This window comes from Ranitomeya variabilis, chromosome 6 (genome assembly GCF_051348905.1).
Source record: "Ranitomeya variabilis isolate aRanVar5 chromosome 6, aRanVar5.hap1, whole genome shotgun sequence".
In the NCBI taxonomy this organism is placed as follows: Eukaryota; Metazoa; Chordata; class Amphibia; order Anura; family Dendrobatidae; genus Ranitomeya; species Ranitomeya variabilis.
In genome coordinates this window covers 80,151,391-80,169,642 of record NC_135237.1, presented here as the reverse complement: position 1 = coordinate 80,169,642, position 18,252 = coordinate 80,151,391, and the positions used below count along the sequence as shown (strand labels likewise).

At 39.9% G+C, this 18,252-nt stretch overlaps 1 protein-coding gene across 1 annotated transcript in view; it reads left to right on the top strand.

Annotated features, from left to right (window-relative positions):
- The window catches only part of DNAH11 (dynein axonemal heavy chain 11), a 390,030-nt gene that overhangs the window by 191,147 nt on the left and 180,631 nt on the right, over positions 1-18,252 (top strand). Inside the window, exons 43-47 of the mRNA XM_077268714.1 lie at positions 137-285; positions 700-853; positions 4,137-4,268; positions 7,030-7,203; positions 8,166-8,370. Coding sequence (XP_077124829.1) covers positions 137-285; positions 700-853; positions 4,137-4,268; positions 7,030-7,203; positions 8,166-8,370 — 814 coding nt within the window. The remainder of the gene's footprint in view (positions 1-136; positions 286-699; positions 854-4,136; positions 4,269-7,029; positions 7,204-8,165; positions 8,371-18,252) is intronic.

Below are 18,252 nucleotides of genomic sequence, written 5' to 3'. Positions count from 1 at the left end.
CTTCATTGTGTTCTATTAATGTATGATTCAATGCAATTTTATGGAGATGAAGCAGAAAGAAATAAAAAGCTATAGAGTAGGTCAGTGTGAGAGGTGGCATAACTTATATGTAATGTTGTTTTTTTTCTTTATGAAGGTCCTGACACTCGCAAGCAATGAGAGGATCCCTCTGACTCCTACAATGCGTTTAGTTTTTGAAATTCATCATTTAAAGACCGCAACGCCAGCCACTGTTTCCAGAGCAGGAATTCTCTATGTCAACCCCCAGGATCTGGGATGGAATCCGTAAGTAACATATTAAGTAGTTATCATTGTAAGGAACATGATATTGAAAAAAGCCAGAGGGACACAAGAAATTAATTTCCTGCATTATGTTTTAAGCCTCATATGGTTCAGATTAAAGACATTACCGCTGTGTTAAGTTAAAAGGATTGTCTGTGAGTGCTATTTTTTTCACTGGGTCATAACTGGCCTTTTTACGTGAAATCTATTACATGTCTAATTAATCTTTTTCCGAAAGTGACTTAATTAAAGTACATTAGTTACTAAGTGGAAAATAGAAGGGTTAGCAGAAGCAAGATTATTCTTTCCATCAACTTCACAGACGGCTATTAGAAAAATCTGTTCTTTAGGGCTGTGTAGTTATTCTGACAGGTCATCTGAGGTTGTAACCACCGTCTATTATCTGACTCCTCTTAGGTACGTGACCAGCTGGATAGATACCAGAAATAGCCAAACCGAAAAAGCCAATCTCACCATCCTCTTTGACAAGTATGTGCCTCCATGCCTGGAGCAGTTCAGAGCTGGGCCTATTAAAACCATAACCCCTATTTCAGAGAACAGCATGGTTCAGGTAAGAAGGTTTTCTCTATAAAGGTATGTGCACACGTTAAGTATTTATTGCATTTTGTTGCATTTTTTTTCTGTGGAGTTTTGGCACAAGAGCTGAAGCATTTCCTAATAACAGTAAAGTGAATGAGATTCCTGAAGTCTAATACACACTCAGTTTCGAATCAATTCTTTCAGCATTTTTGCACCTTTTTTCATCCATTCAAATGCACGAGAAAAAACGTATGTAAGAAAAACACATAACAAGCGGGTGTGTTTTTATGCTGCGTTTTTCCTGCCAGGAGACATGTTTTTGGTGCAGAGATGTCTGCAGCAAATACTTAACATGTGCATATACTCTAAGGCTGCATTCACATCTAATTTTCTCATCTCTGTGCTGTCACTTTTTAAATCCTCTTTATAGTAATCTATTTTGTACCATTTTTGTTGCATTACATGACCCAATTTACATATGGCAAGCAAAAAATGTCACTTGCCACAAGAATTATAGATGTGGTCATGACTTAGAAGTTTCGCTACTGCTTTCTGTATACTGTATATTTACACCTGCACTGCACTGGAAGTATAGGACAACTGAGCAGCTTCATTGATGCTTGAAGCTTTGCAGTGGTCATCTGTGTATGGATGAGAACAAGACTTGTATACAAGAAGCGCTCACACAGGATGTTGTGTGTGTTTGTGCTTCTTATGCCTGAACTGTGCACCCAGACTGCCAACAATGTGCTTGCAATTAAAAGGAACCAAAAATAGGGATAAACCTTCAGTTACTCATTTTTTTTCTGTAATTATCATCCCAATGCCATATTTACTTAGTTTTTCTAGCAGACTTATATAAACCTTACCTGTATATTTCCAATATCCTAAACCTATGTATACCTCAACAACAACATATACTAAACACTTTCTCCATCAAAGGCGGAGAAAAAAACTGAGGAATCCACAAGATAATAAAATGTACAAAATTTATTACAAGGAATTAAATACAAAATGTGTATAGCCACAGGTACAAACAAAACAGAGGAATCCAAATTAAAATAAAGCGACAAATGGGCGAAGATGTAAATACAGACACTTCATAGCATCTAATATATAGAAAAATTATAACCTTCTTTATTTCAGAATATAGCAAATGCAATTCTGCTGTGACCCTATAATGACATAGGGAACATGTGAACTAACAGCAACATGCATTTATATAAAGTGAGTGCAGGAATAAATAACTCAGGCCAAAAAGGACTAACATAAAAGTGTTTTTAACAAAAAAAAAAAGGCTGTTCAAAACCGCACAAAAGGTATGTGTCCAAGATAAGTAGTCCTAACATAAGTTAAAGTAGTGTGCTAAGTGCCTGCCATAAGCTTAAAAGGAAAAAAGGAGGTATAACTTACATAGTGTATTTCAAAGATGCAAGTGCTGCGCCCACGCCGCTACCCCGACAGCGCCGTTTCGCCTACCAGGCTTCTTCCATATGGGGGCTGAATGTGTCTGCCATGTGAGCCTATCATTATATAGTGCCTCCTTAAGCGTGAAACAAAAATCAGCTGTGTGATCATGCTGCACTGTGATCCTATGTCATTATAGGGTCACAGCAGAATTGCATTTGCTATATTCTGAAATAAAGAAGGTTATAATTTTTCTATATATTAGATGCTATGAAGTGTCTGTATTTACATCTTCGCCCATTTGTCGCTTTATTTTAATTTGGATTCCTCTGTTTTGTTTGTACCTGTGGCTATACACATTTTGTATTTAATTCCTTGTAATAAATTTTGTACATTTTATTATCTTGTGGATTCCTCAGTTTTTTTCTACGCCTTTGATGGAGAAAGTGTTTAGTACTTACCTGTATATTGTAGTTGCCGTTTACAAACCCATCATGTAAATATTTTCCACGCCAATAGAAACTACTGATGGGGGGAGCAACTTCTTGATTATCTGTGGGAAAGTCCATAAGGGTAAAGAGCTCCCAATCCCTCAGGCTACTTTCACACTAGCGTCGTGCACTGCACGTCGCTATGCGTCGTTTTGTAGAAAAAACGCATCCTGCGAAAGTGCTTGCAGAATACGTTTTTTCTCCATTGACTTGTATTAGCGACGCAGTGCGACACATTGCCACACGTCGCACACGTTGCGTCGTGTTGCGTCGGACCGTCGCCACCAAAAAACGTTGCTTGTAACGTTTTTTGGTGCGTCGTTCCCGTCTTTTCCGACTGCGCATGCGCGGCCGGAACTCCGCCCCCGCCTCCCCGCACCTCACAATGGGGCAGCGGATGCGTTGAAAAACAGCATCCGCTGCCCCCGTTGTGTGGCGCATTCACTGCTAGCGTCGGTACGTTGCAACGACGCAATTTGTCGTGCGTCGTCCGACGCTAGTGTGAAAGTAGCCTTAGACTCCACTCCCTGGTTAGCTCCATGCCAAATGCGTTAGTCTCCCCTAGGTCCAACCACCAGTGGGCCCTTATTGCAATAAACTCATTTTAACCATATGACACACGACATAATGAATCATTTATGGCATGAGCAAGGTTATGAACAAGGGTAGTTTTACGCATAGCATAATAAGTAATTAGTTATTTGTCATATATTTCATATTATACAGTCATTATCCTTGACATTTAAGGGGAATCTGTCAGAGGGATTTCACAAGTCAAACTGTTTATCTGCTTGTAGCTCTTTCAGAGGTAAGTCCACCAATACCTTTACATAGTATGACAGTCTGATCCTTCATTTCTGAGACATGAAGCCTCTGTCACTCCAGCTCTTTTCCAACCTAGTGCCTTCCCCTCCTGCTTAACTAGTTTCTTTTCCTGAAGTCACACAAAATAGAGGTTGAGCATCAAAAAGGAGAAGGCAGTACTGCCAATGTTTGGGGAATGGAGCTGGAGTGACAGATGCTCTAGATCTACCATATCCATTTACATATAAATCCAAGCGCTGATTTCTCAGTAATGGAGGAACAGACTGACCATGTAAAGGTATTGTGGGGCTTGTCTTTGGATGAGCTACATGCCCATATAAATTGTTTGGGGTGTGAAATCCTGCTGACATTCACTTTAAAACCATTACCGTACAGCTAACCTCCACAGTCTGTATACTGCTCTTTGATATCTTTATGGGTAAGGTGCCTTACAAGCAAAATGAGAAAATCACTGTGTACATAAATATAACTAAATATTTTTTTCTTAGATTTTTTTTTCTTTTGACAAAATAATGAGCTATTGCTTTCCTGTATAATACACATTATTGTTGTTTCCTTTACATTTACTATATTATTAACCATTTGTTACAGACTCTGTGTTCTCTTCTCGATTGCCTGCTGACCCCAGAGAATGTTCCTCCTGACTCATCCCGAGACCTGTACGAATTATATTTTGTCTTTGCCTGTATCTGGGCATTTGGCGGGGCTGTACACAAAGACCAGGTTTGTTGTGACACTTTGACAGATGATTTATTTATTTGTATGCATTTTAAATGATATAAAATTGCTTTGTCGAATATTTAGTAGCACATTGGAAGGATTAGCATATTAAAAAGGTTGTGAGGGTGAAATATTCATGCACAGGACATAATACACTAAAAGATTTTTATTTCCGCCTGTCACCCTGTAATTTTCCTCTATTATCTTTCCTTTCTCCAACACTCACATAATTACTTAGTCCTTTTGTGTATTTTCTTTTTTGATATTCTCATCTTTGTTCATCTTAAGCTTTTTCAGGGTATCATAGCTGAAATGTGGGAACTGTATGTGTACAGCAATACTGTTCTTAAAATTGTCATTGTCTGCTCTCTAAAATGTAATAGTGGTAAGATTAGTTAAGACTCCCAGACCCTGTAATCCATGAACTGTATTGAGACAAGAAAAGTTCAAATATCCACATTGTACAAAAGGTTTTTTTATGGTTTCTCTTAGACTTCACAGAGGGTCACGCAACCTTGGGTCCCAAGTAGCGGCCGTGCATATCGGCATTGTTTTCAAATAAACAATGAATAATTTATTGTTGCTTGATAATGGCAATATTTTTTTCTGGTATCATGCACCCATTATCAATTGACACCCAAATAGCAATTCATTTTAAAAAAAGCATCTTTAATTTGATGAGATTCAATCCTTATTGTGTTCCTGTAAACAGTAGGTGGGACATCTTGCTGCAAATAATCTGTGTGTAGCCTCAGTCTTAAATAGATGTTGGTTAATATGTATAACTGCTTTACACTCATTTATTCAAATTTTCCCAAAATTGCAAGTCACCTCCAACTTATGGGAAATGGATAACTTGCTGATAGCTGGGGATCATACCACAGCGACCCTCAGCGATCGAAAGAACAGGATACTGAAACCACGAAAACGTGGGGGCTGCATTATATTTTATGGGAGCTACATTATACATTATGGGGAGGTGGGCTGTATTATATTCCATGGAGGGCTGTATTAGTTTTTATGAGGGATGATTGCATCATACTCTTTGATGGGGCTGCATTATATTCTGTGGGGAGGTGGGCTGTTTTATATTCTATTCGGGGCTACATTATATTCTATGGGGGGCTGTATTATATTTATATTCTTTGAGGGGTGATTGCATCATACTCTATGAGGGGGCTGCATTAAACTATGAGGGGGGCTGCATTATATTCTATGGGGTGGCTGCATTATACTCTGGGTTGGCTGCATTATATTCTGTAGGGGGTTGGCTGCATTATATTCTGTAGGGTGGTGGCTGCATTATACTATATGTGGGCTGCATTATACTGTATTGAGGACTATGGGGAATACATTATACTATATGAAGAACTATGGGGTGCATTATACTATGGGAAGTGAATTGTACTACATGGATGACTGGCGGTGCATTATACTATATGGAGCACTATGATGAGTGTATTATGCTATATGGAGGACTGAGCAGTGTATTTTAAGATATGGAGGACTATAGGGAGTGTATTATACTATATGGAGGACTGGTGCACATTATAATATATGAAGGACTATGGGGTGTATTTTACGAAGCAAGTAAAATGCTGCATATTCGGATTGTTTTTGCTGGAACAAAAATCATTGTTCTCTGCAGCACATTGCCGGTGTAAACTGTAGATGTGCTGCTGATAACATGATACTGTATGGTGATCTGTTAGTGATCTATTAGTGATGGTTCTGTCCCATCATTATTCCTCAGCTGGTGGAAAGAGGCCGGGAAACAAGTGTTGAACAACTTCAGTATTGTCGATCAAACTCATTTAGCGGCCTGCGATCAGCGCATGTAAATACAACCGAAATGCTTTTGTGTGAATGTGCAATATGTTAGCATTTGGGGCCCCATTTTAAACTTTGCCTAGGGCCCCACTTTGCCTAAAACCGGCCCTGCCTACAAGTGTACAAAGATATTATACAGTCACCATGTGACAAGTGGACCTGTGTAACTTCAAATGCCAGGGCTGAATTTTAGTCCTAGTACGGCCCTGATCTACAGAAATGTATGATTGCTTGTCTCTCCCCTATTCCCATAGGGGTATCTCCTTTTATCCCTCCTTGTCTTCATTCCCTACCCTTCCCTTCCTTCCAATTTTCCTTCCTATCCCTTTATTCCTCTCCTTCATCCTTCCCTCCCTCCCTAAGTTAATATAAAATTTCAATAAAGTTATTGGAAAAAGAAATTACAAAATTTTAGCACAGCCACCAGTTGCCCCCAAATTATGTGACTTTTCAAAGGTTTTTATGCCAGAATACTGTAATACTGTCCTGTCCTTTGGATATCGGATAACTTACAATTTAGCAAAAACCTCTTTAACTGCAAGATTTTGTCTTCCTGCATTTGATTATTTATCAAAATCCGCTCCCATCCTGAAGACTGGTAAAAGATTTTGGTATATTGTTGTTGTGGTATACTGTTGTAAATATGCAACGTATTATAGATTTTAAATAATTTATTTTTTTTAAAAACATATTTTTACGGCATTTCATTCGTTAAAGCAATTTTGCATAAAATTGGTTTAGTACATGAAATATATAAAATATATAGTTTACGGTGTAGAGTTAATATGAACAGTTTGTTTCTTCTTTAAAACGCTGAGAAGGCGAAGTGTTGGAGTTCTGCTGGCCATGTGTAATGTGTGCAAACTGGTTGCAGAAATTATGCATCTGCATAGCTTATAAGGTTTTATTTTTTATCCTGCCTTTTTTGTTTCAGGTGATGGACTACAGAGCTGAATTCAGTCAGTGGTGGATCAAAGAGATGAAGGCGGTGAAATTTCCAGGCCAAGGAACAGTTTTTGATTATTATTTGGATAACAAAGCCAGGAAGTTTATGCCTTGGAGTGAAAAAGTTCCCAAATTTGATATGGACCCTGAGACCCCTCTACAGGTACGTTGTATGGTCATGAAGGAATGCCTTTTTTTGTTTTGAATTCTTTGCCAATAGTAATAATAAAAATTGCTTGAAAGCCGGTAGTGATGATGGAAAATATAGGGAAGATGATTGCGTCTCGTTATTGCTGTTTTATTACTTTTATTGCGTCTTTGGAATAGTCCGAAGTCATGTAAGGCTGTGATTTCAAAACCAGCATTTAGTTAGATGGAGGTGATCATGGAATGGGTTTTACAGAAACAACAATGTTATTTGAGGTGTTTGAAAATTTTAAGTCAATCCTGGAAAACACTTTGAATATGTGAACACAGTGTCTTTTTTCAGGAAAAACTCGGCAGTTGCTTCTGCACCTTAAAAATGATGTGTGCATATACCCTTACAGGAGATATCTGGGCCTTAAAAAAAATAAAAAAAAAACATGTACTTACTAACAGACTCAACTACCAGTCTTTTGGTGGCAGTCATTGACCGCTCCTGCCGGATATTCAGCTGTTCCCTGTCAGGTTCTCTTCTTGTTGACAGGGAGGGACTAATGGTGTCATGCTGATTGACAGCCAGCTTCCAGAATTAGGCAGCCGAGATGCAGCTATCAATCAGCATGACACCAGTAGTCCCACCCTGTCAACAGGAAGACAAGCTGCCGCTCTGTTGACTTGACGTCAGCAGAAGTCTGTGACCTCTGAGTGCCAGCAGAGAACGGTGCAGGGCACAACAGGCAGGTAGGTGGCAACTACCTGCCTGTTAGTTCTTAGGCACATTTTGTTTTCTTAAGTCCTGGATAGTCATAACTTGTGGGTTTCCTTTTTAAATTTCTATTTTTTTTTTGTATAACAGCAATAATAGCTTTGCTAACGCTATTTATATTTGTTAAGAAAATATAACCTCAAGCGGAAAAAGCTGAATAGGAATGATATTATTTAAGCTATAGTCTCATATTTTTTTTGTTTGATTTATTGTAGGCAGTTTTCGTCCATACTTCTGAAACCACATGCCTTGGATACTTCACAGATCTACTTGTAAAAAAGTCTAAGGCAGTGATGCTTGTTGGCAGCGCAGGAGTGGGCAAGACAGTATTTCTGAATGATAGACTAGCAAGTTTATCCGATCAGTACATGATATCCAAGGTTCCATTCAACTATTATACTACATCTGCTGCTCTGCAAAGTAAGATTCACTTATAGGGGTAATATTTTCTCACATTAAATTGATTGCTTAATGATATAGTGTACAATAATTGTTTTCAGCGTAAAGTCCTTAAATGTCTTTAGAATGTCCATCTAATTTCTTGCTGTGTCTTTAAATATCTTTAAAATCTTTTGAACTCCTATTTTCTGATTGAGCTCCAAATCATATGCATGGTCACAAAATTGAATGGGGGGTGCTTAGACACTATTATAGGTGAGTTAAATTTATGAACAGTATGTAGTAAATTCATAATTCACCTCTAGTTGTGGCTGGAGTTAGTTGGACATGTATTCAGAGGATTTGAAATTTTTCATTCATTATTTACTGATATACAGTGCTGTAGTTACACTGATGCGAAACACACATCTGTTTACTTTCTGAAGACGATCAGAAAGTGATTCAGTTGTCAAGTATGTCTCCTGATCTGAATCCAGCCAAACAACTATTGAGAATTCTGAAGAGACATGTTGAGCATCACCCTCCATCCAGCATTTAGGCCATGTGCACACGTTCAGTATTTTTCGCATTTTTTTCGCATTTTTTCGCTATAAAAACGTGAGAAAAACGCAAAAAAACGCTTACATATGCCTCCCATTATTTTCAGTGTTTTCCGCATTCCTTGTGCAAATGTTGCATTTTTTTCCCGCAAAAAAATCGCATCGCGGAAAAAAAAGCAACATGTTCATTAACCCCTTTCTGACATCTGACGTACTATCCCGTCGAGGTGGGGTGGGCCCGTATGACCACCGACGGGATAGTACGTCATACGCGATCGGCAGCGCTCACGGGGGGAGCGCGGCCGATCGCGGCCGGGTGTCAGCTGCATATCGCAGCTGACATCCGACACTATGTGCCAGGAGCGGTCACGGACTGCCCCCGGCACATTAACCCCCGGCACACCGCGATCAAACATGATCGCGGTGTACCGGCGGTATAGGGAAGCATCGCGCAGGGAGGGGGCTCCCTGCGGGCTTCCCTGAGACCCCCGCAGCAACGCGATGTGATCGCGTTGCTCCGAGGGTCTCCTACCTCCCTCCTCGCCGCAGGTCCCGGATCCAAGATGGCCGCGGCTGTGTGCTGTGCACACTGTCAGATCACCGATCTGTAATGTCCCCCCCTGGGACAAAGTAAAAAAGTTAAAAACAATTTTTTCCACATGTGTAAAAAAATAAATAAAAAATAAATTCCTAAATAAAGGAAAAAAAAAAAAATTATTCCCATAAATACATTTCTTTATCTAAATAAAAAAAACAAAACAATAAAAGTACACATATTTAGTATCGCCGCGTCCGTAACGACCCAACCTATAAAACTGTCCCACTAGTTAACCCCTTCAGTAAACACCGTGAGAAAAAAAAAAGAGGCAAAAAACAACGCTTTATTACCATACCGCCGAACAAAAAGTGGAATAACACGCGATCAAAAAGACAGATATAAATAACCATGGTACCGCTGAAAACGTCATCTTGTCCCGCAAAAAACGAGCCGCAATACAGCATCATCAGCAAAAAAATAAAAAAGTTATAGTCCTGAGAATAAAGCGATACAAAAATAATTATTTTTTCTATAAAATAGCTTTTATCGTATAAAAGCGCCAAAACATAAAAAAAATGATATAAATGAGGTATCCCTGTAATCGTACTGACCCTAAGAATAAAACTGCTTTATCAATTTTACCAAACGCGGAACGGTATAAACGCCATTCTGCCTCACAAAAATCGGAATAAAAAGCGATCAATAAATGTCATGTGCCCGAAAATGTTACCAATAAAAACGTCAACTCGTCCCGCAAAAAACAAGACCTCACATGACTCTGTGGACTCAAATATGGAAAAATTATAGCTTTCAAAATGTGGTAACGCAAAAAATATTTTTTGCAATAAAAAGCGTCTTTCAGTGTGTGACGGCTGCCAATCATAAAAATCCGCTAAATAACCCGCTATAAAAGTAAATCAAACCCCCCTTCATCACCCCCTTAGTTAGGGAAAAATAAAAAAATTTAAAAAATGTATTTATTTCCATTTTCCCATTAGGGTTAGGGTTAGGGCTAGGGTTAGGGTTAGGACTAGGGTTAGGGCTAGGGTTAGGGTTAGGGCTAGGGTTAGGGCTAGGGTTATTGCTAGGGTTAGGGCTAGGGTTAGGGCTAGGGTTATTGCTAGGGCTAGGGTTAGGGCTAGGGTTATTGCTAGGGTTAGGGTTATTGCTAGGGTTAGGGCTAGGGTTAAGGCTACAGTTAGGGTTGGGGCTAAAGTTAGGGTTAGCGTTTGGATTACATTTACAGTTGGGAATAGGGTTGGGATTAGGGTTAGGGGTGTGTCAGGGTTAGGGGTGTGGTTAGGGTTACCGTTTGGATTAGGCTAAGGGGTGTGTTTGGATTAGGGTTTCAGTTATAATTGGGGGGTTTCCACTGTTTAGGCACATCAGGGGCTCTCCAAACGGGACATGGCATCCGATCTCAATTCCAGACAATTCTGCGTTGAAAAAGTAAAACAGTGCTCCTTCCCTTCAGAGCTCTCCCGTGTACCCAAACAGGGGTTTACCCCAACATATGGGGTATCGGCGTACTCAGGACAAATTGGACAACATCTTTTGGGGTCCAATTTCTCCTGTTACCCTTGGGAAAATACAAAACTGGGGGCTAAAAAATAAGTTTTGTGGGAAAAAAAAGATTTTTTATTTTCACGGCTCTGCGTTGTAAACTGTAGTGAAACACTTGGGGGTTCAAAGTTCTCACAACACATCTAGATAAGTTCCTTAGGGGGTCTACTTTCCAAAATGGTGTTACTTGTGGGGGGTTTTAATGTTTAGGCACATCAGGGGCTCTCCAAACGCAACATGGCGTCCCATCTCAATTCCAGTCAATTTTGCATTGAAAAGTCAAATGGCGCTCCTTCCCTTCCGAGCTCTGCCCTGCTCCCAAACAATGGTTTACACCCACATATGGGGTATCGTTGTACTCAGGACAAATTGCACAACAACTTTTGTGGTCTAATTTCTTCTCTTACCCTTGGAAAAATAAAAAAAAATAGGGGCGAAAAGATCATTTTTGTGAAAAAATATGATTTTTTATTTTTACGGCTCTGCATTATAAACTTCTGTGAAGCACTTGGTGGGTCAAAGTGCTCACCACACATCTAGATAAGTTCCTTAGGGGGTCTACTTTCCAAAATGGTGTCAGTTGTGGGGGGTTTCAATGTTTAGGCACATCAGGGGCTCTCCAAACGCAACATGGCATCCCATGTCAATTCCAGTCAATTTTGGATATAAAAATATTGTAACAATATTACTACCTGCGCTAAGCTTAAGGTGCATTGATCAACATATGAAATTTACCTGTTTGATGAGCGTGTATGACAAGTCAGGTTTTGAACGTGGAGAAGGACTGTTTGATGGGCGTATATGATGACTCAGGCTTTGATCGTAGGAAAGGACTAAAAATGGGGAGCAATAGGAGATTAATAAATAGGGTCGCAAGTACTTAGTTGCTCATAAATCACCTGATATGTTCAGACGTGACGATCTTTAATTTAATAAAATACACTAGATATGGCTAGTAAAAAACGTATGTGCTAGATTGGAAACTTAAAAACTTGGACTAACACCCTGTAAGTGCGTTACTTGGATTATAAGGTGCAAGCTTCTCCACCTGGTGGGCTAAAAATGCGGAGCCCGATACCTGTAGTGTGAACGTTCACGGAAGGTACCCTGAGGAAGGAAACCGCAGCATTTCCGAAACGCGTTGGTTTTTGGCTCCCACAGCGCTCCGTACTCACCGCCAGGGGCACCACGTGATCAGAGATCACGTGACCCGAATACAACTGCAGGTCCTGCGAAGCACCGTGTAAAATCTTCCAAGCACAGGCCGCGCAGACGTCCGTCACCGGCCGGGACGGCGACTGCATAAGCCGCCTGAGGAGGACTAAGGACAACATCAATTCAGTTAAGTACAGACCGCTATACCCATTTAAACCAATATCGTATAGGACATATGGACTGTGTCTCTCTTCTCCTTCCGTGAACGTTCACACTACAGGTATCGGGCTCCGCATTTTTAGCCCACCAGGTGGAGAAGCTTGCACCTTATAATCCAAGTAACGCACTTACAGGGTGTTAGTCCAAGTTTTTAAGTTTCCAATCTAGCACATACGTTTTTTACTAGCCATATCTAGTGTATTTTATTAAATTAAAGATCGTCACGTCTGAACATATCAGGTGATTTATGAGCAACTAAGTACTTGCGACCCTATTTATTAATCTCCTATTGCTCCCCATTTTTAGTCCTTTCCTACGATCAAAGCCTGAGTCATCATATACGCCCATCAAACAGTCCTTCTCCACGTTCAAAACCTGACTTGTCATACACGCTCACCAAACAGGTAAATTTCATATGTTGATCAATGCACCTTAAGCTTAGCGCAGGTAGTAATATTGTTACAATATTTTTATATCCTATTTTCTCTTTTTCTCCTTTTGTGTGGTAAGGAGCAATACCCGCAGCTAGCCATATCCATCTCACGAGCGCCGCTATTTTTTGCAAATATTTTTCCAGTCAATTTTGCATTGAAAAGTCAAATGGCGCTCCTTTCCTTCCGAGCTCTGCCATGCGCCCAAACAGTGGTTTACCCCCACATATGGGGTATTAGCGTACTCAGGACAAATTGTACAACAACTTTTGGGGTCCATTTTCTCCTGTTACCCTTGGTAAAATAAAACAAATTGGAGCTGAAATACATTTTGTGTAAATAAAAATGAACATTTAACTTTTTTTCAAACATTCCAAAAATTCCTGTGAAACACCTGAAGGGTTAATACATTTCTTGAATGTGGTTTTGAGCACCTTGAGGGGTGCAGTTTTTAGAATCTTGTCACACTTGGGTATTTTCTGTCATATAGACCCCTCAAAATGACTTCAAATGAGATGTGGTCCCTGAAAAAAAATGGTGTTGTAAAAATGAGAAATTGCTGGTCAATTTTTAACCCTTATAACTCAATAACAAAAAAAAAATTTGGTTCCAAAATTTTGCTGATGTAAAGTAGACATGTGGGAAATGTTATTTATTAAGTATTTTGAGTGACATATGTCTGTGATTTAAGGGCATAAAAATTCAAAGTTGGAAAATTGCAAAATTTTCAAAATTTTCGCCAAATATCCATTTTTTTAACAAATAAACGCAAGTTATATCGAAGAAATTTTACCACTATCATGAAGTACAATATGTCACGAGAAAACAATGTCAGAATCGCCAAGATCCGTTGAAGCGTTCCAGAGTTATAACCTCATAAAGGGACAGTGGTCAGAATTGAAAAAATTGGCCTGGTCATTAAGGTGCAAACCACCCTTGGGGATGAAGGGGTTAAATTAGCGGAATTGCGGGGATTCCGCACACCTGGGAATGCATTGATCTGCTTACTTTCCGCATGGGGCTATGCCCACCATGCGGCAAGTAAGCAGATCATGTGCGGTTGGTACCCAGGGTGGAGGAGAGGAGACTCTCCTCCACGGACTGGGCACCATATAATTGCTAAAAAAAAAAGAATTAAAATAAAAAAGTCATATACTCACCTGCGATGGCCCCCGGAGTCTTCCTGCCTCTCAGGTGCACGCTGCCGCTTCCGTTCCTTTAGATGGTGTGTGTTAAGGACCTGCGATGACGTCGCGGTCACATGACCGCCATGACGTCGCGGTCACGTGACCGCGACGTCATCGAAGGTCCTGCACACACACACCATCTATAGGAACGGAAGCCGCTGAGGAGATCGGCTGTCTGCAGGTGAGTATAACCATTTTTTTTTTTTTTTTTTATTATTTTTAAACAATATATCTTTTACTATTGATGCTGCATAGGCTGCATCTATAGTAAAAAGTTGGTCACACTTGTCAAACACTATGTTTGACCAACCTGTCAATCAGTTTTCCAAGCGATGCTACAGATCGCTTGGAAAACTTTAGCATTCTGCAAGCTAATTACGCTTGCAAAATGCTAAAAAAAAAAAAAAAAACGCGAAAAAAACGGGGAAAAAACGCGAAAAAAAAAATGCGGATTTCTTGCAGAAAATTTCCGGTTTTCTTCAGGAAATTTCTGCAAGAAATCCTGATGTGTGCACATACCCTTAGTGTCTAAAAGAGGTCGTTCTTGAAGAATGGAAAAAGATAAATGTTACGCTATGTCGCCAACTTCATTCCATGTCCAGAAAACTTGTTGCTGTCCTTAAAAATCTTGGAGTTCATATAAAATACTAGATGTATCAGTATTTGATGTATGGTGTATTCAGTTTTGCAGCAACTAATTTGAGTACAACTGAATATTTTGTAATGAAAGTTATATTATTAACCTTACTTTCATGTTATGGGTTAAAAAATATTCTATGAAATGCAGCCTTGTGAAAGTTTTGAAGATTAGCCTTGTCCATTCATCCTTCCTTCAATCATATTAAGTTTGCCAGTGCCGTATGCTGAAGAACTGCCCCACACTATGACGTTCCAACCTCCGAACTTCACTGTTTGTATGGTGTTTTTATTGGGGTGATATGCAATGCTTTTTTGCCTCCATAGTGTGTATTATGGCATCCAAATAGTTCAATTTTGGTCTCATGTGACCAGACTCTATTCTCCCAGTATTTCTCAGGCTTGTGTAAATGTTGTTGAGCAGACTTTAACCCCTTCATGACCCAGCCTATTTTGACCTTAATGACCTGGCCGTTTTTTGCAATTCTGACCAGTGTCCCTTTATGAGGTAATAACTCAGGATCGCTTCAACGGATCCTAGCGGTTCTCAGATAGTTTTTTTTGTGTGACATATTGGGCTTCATGTTAGTGGTAAATTAAGGTCAATAATTTTTGCGTTTATTTGTGAAAAAAATGGAAATTTGGCTAAAATTTTGAAAATTTCCCAATTTTCAAATTTTGAATTTTTGTTCTGTTAAACAAGAGTTATGTGACACAAAATAGTTAATAAATAACATTACCCAAATGTCTTCTTTACATCAGCACAATTTTGGAAACAATTTTTTTTTTTTGCTAGGAAGTTATAAGGGTTAAAATTTGACCAGCGATTTCTCATTTTTACAGCGAAATTTACAAAACCATTTTTTTTAGGGACCACCTCACATTTGAAGTCAGTTTGAGGGGTCTATATGGCTGAAAATACCCAAAAGTGACACCATTTTAAAACTGCACCCCTCAAGGTGTTCAAAACCACATTCAAGAAGTTTATTAACCCTTCAGGTGCTTCACAGCAGTAGAAGCAACATGGAAGGAAAAAATTAACATTTAACTTTTTAGTCACAAAAATGATCTTTTAGCAACAATTTTTTTATTTTCCCAAGAGTAAAAAGAGAAACTGGACCCCAAACGTTATTGTACAATTTGTCCTGAGTACGCAGATACCCCATATGTGGGGGGGACTACTGTTTGGGTGCACGACAGGGCTCGGAAGGGAAGGAGCGCCATTTGACTTTTTCAATGAAAAATTGGCTCCAATTGTTAGCGGACACCATGTCGCGTTTGGAGAGCCCCTATGCACCTAAAGATTGGAGTTCCCCCACATGTGAACCCATTTTAGAAACTAGACCCCCCAAGGAACTTATCTAGATGCATAGTGAGCACTTTGAACCCCCAGGTGCTTCACAAATTGATCCGTAAAAATGAAAAAGTACTTTTTTTTCACAAAAACTTTCTTTTAGCCTCAATTTGTTCATTTCCACATGAGCAACAGAATAAAATGGATCATAAAATGTATTGGGCAATTTCTCCTGAGTACACTGATACCTCACATGTGGGGGTAACCACTGTTTGGGCACACGGCAGGGCTCGGAAGGGAAGGAGTGCCATTTGACTTTTTGAATGAAAAATTAGCTCCAATTGTTAGCGGACACCATGTTGCGTTTGGAGAGCCCCTGTGTGCCTAAACATTGGATCTCCCCCACATGTGACACCATTTTGGAAACTAGACCTCCCATGGAACTAATCTAGATGTGCGGTGACCACTTTAAACCCCCAAGTGTTTCACAGAAGTTTATAACGCAGAGCCGTGAAAATAAAAAATAATTTTTCTTTCCTCAAAAATTATGTTTTAGCAAGCAATTTTTTATTTTTGCAAGGGTAATAGGAGAAATTGGACCTCAATAGTTGTTGCCCAGTTTGTGCCAAGTATGCTGGTACCCCATATGTGGAGGTAAACCACTGTTTGGGCGCACGTCGGGGCTCGGAAGGGAGGGAGCACCATTTGACTTTTTGAACGCAAGATTGGCTGGAATCAATGGTGGCGCCATGTTGCGTTTGGAGACCCCTAATGTGCCTAAACAGTGGAAACCCCTCAATTCTAACTCCAACACAAACCCCAACACACCCCTAACCCTAATCCCAACTCTAGCCATAACCCTAATCACAACCCTAACCCCAACACACCCCTAACCACAACCCTAACCCCAACGCACCCCTAACCCTAATGCCAACCCTAATCCTAACCCTAATGCCAACCCTAATCCCAACACACCTCTAACCATAACCCTAACCACAAGCCTCATCTTAACCCTATTTCCAACCCTAGCCCTAATTCCAACCCTAACTCTGTGTCCGCGTTGCGGAGTCGTGTGAGATTTTTCCACACCATTTTTTAAAAATCCGCAGGTAAATGTCACTGCATTTTAACTGCGGATTTACCGCGGATTTCCAGTGTTTTTTGTGCAGATTTCACCTGCGGATTCCTATTGAGGAACAGGTGTAAAACGCTGTGGAATCCACACAAAGAATTGACGTGCTGCGGGAAATACAACGCAGCGTTTCCGTGCTGTATTTTTCCTGTGTAATTTCTCATTATTGCACCACATAACTTAATTTATGGACATCTATGGTTTGATTTCTTTGCCTGTGTAAAATTAATGGGTTGTTACCGACATCCAGTGAGAATTTCCTGTCAATAGCACTTTTATAAATACAGTTATGGCCAAAAGTGTTGGCACCTGTTATGCCTCGGGATTTGATCTGGCAGTCCTGTGCTCTGCTGAAGGCATCTCTGTTCGCTGAGCCACAGAAAATTCTGTCACTGTCCGGGTACTGATTACCTTATGCCTTTTGTCCATCCATTTTGGACAGCAGGTGTTTTTCGTTTGTTATATAGCCTGTCCTATCACATTGCAGGTTCTACTATTTAAATCTAACCACTGCTTGTCTTCTCTGCTGGTGATAGTCTTTAGTGAATTCTGCCTGGATTTCTCTTCCTGCTTCCAAGTACCTAGGCCAGTCAGATGACTGTACTGCAGGGGTTTCTTTCTTACACTGAACTCTCCCTTGATTCCTTAGGAGGTATGTGATGCACTTAATGGCCTTTTAGAGAGCTAAGTCCTAGTTGTCTTCTCTAGTTAATACCTTTTTCCCCAGGTCGTGCTGAAGCAGCTAGGGCCTGCTAGATACTATAGTCTGTACAGGAAAGGTTTGTGCAGCTTTTTCGTAGTTCAAACCTCTGTTCCCGTGTTTACTAACACGTGTGCATAACAGCACCCTTGAAATTGTTCCAGAAAATGAAATAGTTCTCCAAGAAAATTATTACCAATACACTTGTTTTGTTATACACATGTTTCTTTCCTTTGAGTCTATTGGAACAACACAAAAAAAACTGAGAAAAAGAGGCAAATTGAACATAATTTCACACATAACCAGAAAAGTGGTCTTGGCATAATTGTTGGCACCCTCAACTTAATATTTGGTTGTACACTCTTGGTAATACATAACTGCAATGAATTGCTTCCTATAACCATCAACAAGCTTCCTACACCTCTCTTGGAATTTTGGACCAATTTTCTTTTGCAATCTCTTCCAGGTCTCTCATATTTGAAGAGTGCCTTCACCCAACAACATTTTAA